The following is an 8,062-nucleotide window of genomic DNA, read 5'->3' on the forward strand; positions in this document are numbered from 1 at the left end:
ATGCTTGCTTGCTCAAGGGTCAAGCCAATTCACTGGTGTTAATGAAGTAATTACAACAAAATCACCTCTTTCTGAAAAAGACATCAGAATCTCAATTTAAAGACACCTAAAGCGCTGTTATCCTCGCGCTTGGTTTGTTGCTGGTGTTTTTCTTTTCTCATATTGTCCTTTCTGTGTGGTCTGATGCACTTTCAGATTGAACACAACATAAATTGTCTCTCAGTCCATTAATTTTATAGTCAGTGCCACTACTCTCCATGCTCTTTCTGATATTTCTGCCATGAGTGGTCTGGATAAAAGAATGATTGGACCAGCTGAGTCAGCTCATCTCTATGGTATTTGTGCAAACTTTTCTGTGGCTCCTCAAGATGGGAATAAAATCCACACTGGTTTTCAGAGGCAATAAGCAAAGCAGTGCAGGAGCTGTACGAGTGCCAACTAGCAACTACTCAGTAAATAATACTATATTAACAGCTTTCAGTATATATTTATGCGCTATTGGGCCAATCTCAGAAATAGCGAAGATCCATAAACTCTGAGGAACATAGCTACGATGACAGCTAACTCGCTAATTTTGGTACAGTTTTGTCAGTGCCAGAGCATCATCAGATTGGCTATAAAAATCATTAGATCATGGGAAAAAAAATGAGTGCTGGCTTTATCCAGGCAGCTGGATGTTTTGGACCTGCAGGGTAAACCTGGGTTAATTTCACAAGCTCTCCCTTGTGATGAAAAGAGCGAAAAGAATCACAGAATCTCAGAATCATATGGGGTTGGAAGGGATTTTCAGAGATCATCTAGTCTAACCCCCCTGCCAAAGCAGGGCCACCCACAGCAGGTCCCACAGGAACGTGTCCAGGTGGGGTTTGAATGTCTCCAGAGAAGGAGACTCCACCACCTCCCTGGGCAGCCTCTGCCAGGGCTCTGCCACCCTCACAGGAAAGAAGTTCCTCCTCATGTTGAGGTGGAACTTCTTCTATTCAAGTTTGTGCCCATTTCCTCTTGTCCTGTCCCTGGGCATCACTGAAAAAAGACCAACCCTATCCTCTTGACACCCTCCCTTTAACTCTTTATAAGCATTGATCAGATCCCCCCTCAGCCTTCTCTTCTCCAGACTAAAAAGACCCAAGTCCCTCAGCCTCTCCTTGTGAGAGAGATGCTCCAGGCCCCTCATCATCTTTGTAGCCCTCTGCTGGACCCTCTCCAGCAGTTCCCTGTCCTTCAAAAAAAAAAGAAAAACAAGAGCTCTAGCTCTTACATACTTATGAACTGCAGGACATGAGACTTTTAAAACCAAGCACAAGATATTCTCAAGTCTGTGGTAAAACATTAAACCTTAACAGAGGAAAAAAAAAATCCACCCAGAACAGCAGCTCTGCTGCTCCCAGTTATGAACACGCTGCTTCAAACCTCTCCTTTCACCCCAAAATGTTCTAAATGGTCTCAAAACCACACTCAGAGCGGCATCGACACCGGCGTTCCTCCCTTGGTGCACATCTCAAGGTGGTGCTGCACGGACACCCCATGCACAGCATGGCAGGAGAAGCTCCTCCTCACCTAGGAACGTGGAGTTGACCCCCTGCCCGGGCTGCAGCCTGCCGTAGAGGGACTGCAGCACTTTGGCACTTCCAAACCTCTTGAAACGGGATCGCACGTGTTCGTAGTACCACTCCAGGGAACCGATCTTCACAATCCTGCCCAAAGAGAGGAGGCACGTACAGGTGAGCCAGCCCAGCCACGCTCACGGGGACCCGACCCTCACCCAGAAACTGTCCCCGGCAAAAACACAGCCTGTTTTCTAAACAGCATAGAATCATAGAATGGTCAGAGTTGGAAGGGACCTTCAAGATCATGGAGTTCCAACCCCTCTGCCCTGGGCAGGGACACCTCCCACCACACCAGGTTGCTCCAAGCCCCATCCAGCCTGGCCTTGAACCCCTCCAGGGATGGGGCAGCCACAGCTTCTCTGGGCAACCTGTTCCAGTGTCTCACCACCCTCACAGCAAAGCATTTCTTCCTGGTATCTCATCTCAATCTCCCCTCTTCCAATTTAAAACCGTTGCCCCTTGTCCTGTCACTGCACTCCCTGACAAAGAGTCCCTCCCCAGCTCTCCTGGAGCTCCCTTCAGATATTGGAAGGCTGCTCTGAGGTCTCCCTGGAGCCTTCTCTTCTCCAGGCTGAACAACCCCAGCTCTCTCAGCCTGTCTTCACAGCAGAGGTGCTCCATCCCTCTGGTCATCTTGGTGGCCCTCCTCTGGACCCGTTCCAACAGGTCTATGTCCTTCCTGTGATGAGGACTCCAAAGCTGGACACAGTGCTCCAGATGGGGTCTCACCAGAGCAGAGTAGAGGGGTAGAATCACCTCCCTCGACCTGCTGGCCACACTTCTCTTGATGCAGCCCAGGATGGGGTTGGCTTTCTGGGCTGCCAGCGCATGTTGCCGGCTCGTGTTGAGCTTCTCATCCATCAACACCCTCAAGTCCTTCTCCTCAGGGCTGCTCTCCAGCCATTCTCCACCCAACCTGTATTTGTGCCTGGGACTGCCACGTCCCAGGTGCAGGACCTTGCACTTTTCTTGGTGGAACTTCAACCAAGCATACTGGACTTCAACCGGCATAACTGTTTTCTAACCAACATTAAAGAGATACTGAGTTTGGGTGACTCTTCTCGAGCCTCAGCCCCAAGGCTCACCTTGCCCCTGACCCTCCATCACAGCAGTGGTACCTGGAGAGGCGGCAGGGATCACAGACCCATCCTTGCTCCTTCTTGTTGTAGCGACTGCAGTTCTTGCAGGTGTAGAAGTGGCAGTCCAAGCACTGGCGCTTGCTGTTCAGCAGGAACTTGAAGGGCTGGAGGCAGTGGACGCAGTGGGTTTCGTTGAGGTGGGACTGATTCGTCAGAAACTCTCTCTTGCTGCTCTCCCGGTCGATCTTGCATTTCAGTTCCCTGCAGAAAACATCCCCAAAAACACAGAAACTTGGTTTTGTTAGCGTTTCACTGCAAACTCTCACGTGGCAAATGCCACCACGCTTCCATCATCTCACAACAATTTTCCAGGGAAGATCCGGAGTCCCGTGGTTTGTGGAAACAGCTGTAGGGCAAATCTAATAAAGAACATATCACAAGTTAAATGAGCTGAGCAAAGAAGGCGGCTCCAGATTCGGGGCAGGTTTACTGTACATTAGGATCTGCCAGTGTTAAATTCAAGATTAGATTTGCTTGTGTCAACACCTGTCCCATTTGCTTCAACAGGGTAATAATCATAAATCCCAGGAACCTCAGGGGAGCAACTCCTGAAGTCTCATCTGCATCCCAACACGATCTCTGAGCCTCAAGTCCATCTTTGGAATGAAAAGCTTTCCAGAATTCTCAATTTTTAAAAAGCAATCAGAGTAAAAAGGATTAAAAAGGGTTTTGATCTAGCCCTTTGGTGGTAAATTCAGCACAGAATTGCATTAAGGACAGAAGGGATGTGGAGTGGGGCTGTCCAAAGAACAGCAGCTGGAGGAAATGCTCATGACAGTCCTGTGAAAATGCGATGGACATGAGTGCTTCCCAAGACCACCTTTCTTCGACTCAAGTTTGTGCCCATTTCCTCATGTCCTGTCCCTGGGCACCACTGAAAAAAGACCGTCCCCATCCTCTTGACACCCTCTCTTTAAATTCACTTGTCAAGGAGGATTTTGCTTTTGTCTTCACTGGTAACTTGCCTGTTAGAGAGTGGAACGTGCATGGTTTTTTTCCTTACAACCTCCAGTTGAAAATGTTGCAGCATTGTAGCAAAATCCCTGACTGTTCTGTTAGCAAAACAGGCGATTCTGTAGCTCTGTTAAAAATGTCTGAAATGTATATTTCCATAGCTGTTTCTGAAATTCCACTGACACTGTAGAGGGTCTCAGCACGGAGACAAAAAGGAGACTGGGAGAGCTGGGGTGCTTGGGATGATTTCAAAGAATAGAGAGCTTTCTGGCGTCTGTTCTTTTAATTGTAAATCTGCTGCTGAATTTTGCAGTGGAACAGCTGCCTTGTCTTGTTGCTGAATAGAAGCATGGAGATCTTGAGTGCATGAGGGAGCACTTGGGATCTTTTACACTGATAAAGAAGAAATTTGGAAGTGTAAGCTAATTGCATTAGTTAATTAGTTCAATTAAAGTTTAACCAGTGAAACAATAAGTGTCATCGTTTCAGTGACAAACATCAGTGCAGCGTGTGGACCGTTCATAAATCACAGCCATGGTTATCAGTTGCAGGGAGACCTTCCTTTTCCAGGTGCCACTTTTATAGAACTACAGAATGGTTTGGGTTGGAAGGGACCTTAAAGCCCCCCCAGTGCCCCCCCCTGCCCTGGGCAGGGACCCCTCCCACCACACCAGGTTGCTCCAAGCCCCCTCCAACCTGCCCTTGAACCCCTCCAGGGATGGGGCAGCTACAACCTCCCTGGGCAACCTGTTCCAGGCTCTCACCCCCCTCACAGCAAAGAATTTCTTCCTGGTATCTCATCTCAATCTCCCCTCTTCCAATTTAAAACCGTTGCCCCTTGTGCTGTCACTGCACTCCCTGACAAAGAGTCCCTCCCCAGCTCTCCTGGAGCTCCCTTCAGATATTGGAAGGCTGCTCTGAGGTCTCTCTGGAGCCTTCTCTTCTCCAGGCTGAACAACCCCAGCTCTCTCAGCCTGTTTTCACGGGAGAGGTGCTCCATCCCTCTCATCATCTTGGTGGCCCTCCGCTGGACCCGTTCCAACAGGTCCATGTCCTTCCTGTGTTGAGGACTCCAGAGCTGGACACAGTGCTCCAGGTGGGGTCTCATGAGAGCAGAGCTGAGGGGCAGAATCCCCTCCCTCAACCTGCTGGCCACACTTCTCTTGATGCAGCCCAGGATGTGGTTGGCTTTCTGGGCTGTCAGCACACATTGCCAGCTCATGGTGAGCTTCTCATCCACCAACACCCCAAAGTCCTTCTCCTCAGGGCTGCTCTCCAGCCATTCTCCACCCAACCTGTATTTGTGCCTGGGACTGCCACGTCCCAGGTGCAGGACCTTGCACTTTTCTTGGTGGAACTTCAACCAAGCATACTGGACTTCAACCAGCATAACTGTTTTCTAACCAACACAAAGAGATGCTGAGTTTGGGTGACTCTTCTCGAGCCTCAGCCCCAAGGCTCACCTTGCCCCTGACCCTCCATCACAGCAGTGGTACCTGGAGAGGCGGCAGGGATCACAGACCCATCCTTGCTCCTTCTTGTTGTAGCGACTGCAGTTCTTGCAGGTGTAGAAGTGGCAGTCCAAGCACTGGCGCTTGCTGTTCAGCAGGAACTTGAAGGGCTGGAGGCAGTGGACGCAGTGGGTTTCGTTGAGGTGGGACTGATTCGTCAGAAACTCTCTCTTGCTGCTCTCCTGGTCGATCTTGCATTTCAGTTCCCTGCAGAAAACATCCCCAAAAACACAGAAACTTGGTTTTGTTAGCGTTTCACTGCAAACTCTCACGTGGCAAATGCCACCACGCTTCCATCATCTCACAACAATTTTCCAGGGAAGATCCGGAGTCCCGTGGTTTGTGGAAACAGCTGTAGGGCAAATCTAATAAAGAACATATCACAAGTTAAATGAGCTGAGCAAAGAAGGCGGCTCCAGATTCGGGGCAGGTTTACTGTACATTAGGATCTGCCAGTGTTAAATTCAAGATTAGATTTGCTTGTGTCAACACCTGTCCCATTTGCTTCAACAGGGTAATAATCATAAATCCCAGGAACCTCAGGGGAGCAACTCCTGAAGTCTCATCTGCATCCCAACACGATCTCTGAGCCTCAAGTCCATCTTTGGAATGAAAAGCTTTCCAGAATTCTCAGTTTTAAAAAAGCAATCAGAGTAAAAAGGATTAAAAAGGGTTTTGATCTAGCCCTTTGGTGGTAAATTCAGCACAGAATTGCATTAAGGACAGAAGGGATGTGGAGTGGGGCTGTCCAAAGAACAGCAGCTGGAGGAAATGCTCATGACAGTCCTGTGAAAATGCGATGGACATGAGTGCTTCCCAAGACCACCTCCTTCTGGTGGTCGGTCACTTCAGGCTTCCTTTGCTCTCCAGACCTGGCTGTTGGAGCAGGTCCCCACACAGGAAGGTGCCTGTGTGAGGTCGAACCCCGAGTGACAACAGCCAAAAAGCCTGCCCAACTGGTGGGGGCCTGCTGAGATACCCAAAGGCTTTCTATTTGTTCCCCATGCCACAGAGAATCACAGAATCCCATGGGGTTGGAAGGGACCTCTGGAGATCATCTAGTCCAACCCCCCTGCCAAAGCAGGGCCACCCACAGCAGGTCCCACAGGAACGTGTCCAGGTGGGGTTTGAATGAGAAAGAAAAACAAGAGCTCTAGCTATTACATACTTACGAACTGCAGGACATGAGACTTTTAGAACCAAGCACAACATATTCTCAAGTCTCAAGTGGTAAAACCTTAAACCTTAAGAGAGGGGAAAAAAAATAATCCACCCAGAACAGCAGCTCTGCTGCTCCCAGTTATGAACACGCTGCTTCAAACCTCTCCTTTCACCCCAAAATGTTCTAAATGGTCTCAAAACCACACTCAGAGCGGCATCGACACACTGGGCCAAAAAAAAATAATAATATCTCAAGTGATCCAGTTTGGAGGCTGCTTCAGGAGCACAGAGTGGATCACAAGGCTTCTGGTGATGCTCCTGGTGCCCCCCAGCCACCAGGGAGACGGGCTGACGCCGGGGTGACTGCAGGAGGAGCCTGGCTGGCGTGGCAGCGCGGTGCCAGGACGCCCATGGGAGCAGTGGTGTGGCTGGTGGTGGGAAGGACATGAATGTAAATCTAGCTAATCTCTGTTTAACGAAATCACTGTACACATTAGGGATCAGCTCTTGGTTTTGTTTTGCTTTTTTTTTTTCCAGTGGGAGACTTTTCTTACCAGCTTGCTGCCAGCACACCAGGCTGAATTTGCTCTTACACTGGGGTGACACCAACTTGGATTAACCAAGGCTCTGAGACATGTTAAAATCAGTATAAATATTGGTATAAACCTGGGCAGCTAGGTTTTATATTCAGCTATTCCACCACACTAGCAGTGTTTCTAATGCCCTAGTGCAAACGTTCAGTGGCAAATTTGTACGTGGCTACAAAAAAACCAAACCTCCAAAGAGAAAACCCTCGGGTTGGGCTCGGTTCTCCCTTTCCCCTCCTGTGCTAAGGCTGTTTCCAGCAGGATCTGTTCTTTCACTGGACTGCTTTTTCTGGTTCCCCAGAGAGCAGCTGGATTCCTTCACCTCCCTTCCCTGGCCCGCGAGACCTGCTGAAGGAAGGACAAGTCTCAGCCAAACCAGTTTAAAACCCGCAGGAACCACATGCCTCTTGTCTCCTCCTGCCAGCCGGAGCACAAGCCCCAGCCCTTTCCCTGCTCTGCTCACGGGGCAGAATAAATCAAGGGTGGTGGGATGCCAAACGGTGGTGGGTTTGGTCCAGCTGAGCTCCAGGAGAGACGCAGGGAGCCATCCCCCAAACACAGGGCTGCTGGCATGGGTATTTATGGAAGGAAGCAGGGAGAGCCCCCATAAAGTGGCCATTATTTAATGCCTCGGGCAAAGCATTACCCTCGCATGGCTGTGCAGCTTCTGGCCAGCTGAAGCCTTTGTCCATTGTTGGGGAACAGCTTCTGCCAAAAAGAAAAGTGCAGAGAAGCAGTAGAAAGAGAAGAAAAAGACCAAGGAGGGGGGAACATGTCTTCGAGGCTTGCAGGTTGAGACAAGCCCAGTGAATAGAAAAGCCAATGAATAGAAAAAAGCAAATGAGGGTGGTCAGAGCACAGGGTGAAGGGCTGCAGGGTCTCCCGTGGACCCAGACAAGCCAGTCTGGCGCCAAGGCCAAGTAGATAAGGAATTCACCTCACCCACTGCTTTGCTGCAGGGCACGGCGATGGGATGGTCCCCACCTCCTTCCTCCAGGCAAGAGCTCAGCTCCATCACAAGGGAGACGTTCGCCCTTTCCAGGGTGATAATTTTTTTTAAACGCCCTTCTGATCTCCATCCTGCACTTCAGAGCTACCAGAAG

General features: G+C 49.8%; 1 protein-coding gene across 9 annotated transcripts in view; it reads right to left on the reverse strand.

Moving 5' to 3' along the window:
- The window catches only part of MLPH (melanophilin), a 46,014-nt gene that overhangs the window by 26,066 nt on the left and 11,886 nt on the right, over positions 1 to 8,062 (reverse strand). For 7 of the 9 annotated variants that reach the window (XM_014951726.1, XM_014951723.1, XM_014951721.1 and 4 more), the window contains exons 2-3: positions 2,693 to 2,947; positions 1,558 to 1,694 (exon numbers count right to left, since the gene is read on the reverse strand). In XM_014951726.1, the coding sequence (XP_014807212.1) occupies positions 1,558 to 1,694; positions 2,693 to 2,947 (392 nt within the window). The remainder of the gene's footprint in view (positions 1 to 1,557; positions 1,695 to 2,692; positions 2,948 to 8,062) is intronic. The other 2 variants (XM_014951719.1, XM_014951727.1) reach the window with 1 other exon arrangement.

Source organism: Calidris pugnax, unplaced genomic scaffold, assembly GCF_001431845.1.
Source record: "Calidris pugnax isolate Ruff unplaced genomic scaffold, ASM143184v1 scaffold184, whole genome shotgun sequence".
Classification (NCBI taxonomy): Eukaryota; Metazoa; Chordata; class Aves; order Charadriiformes; family Scolopacidae; genus Calidris; species Calidris pugnax.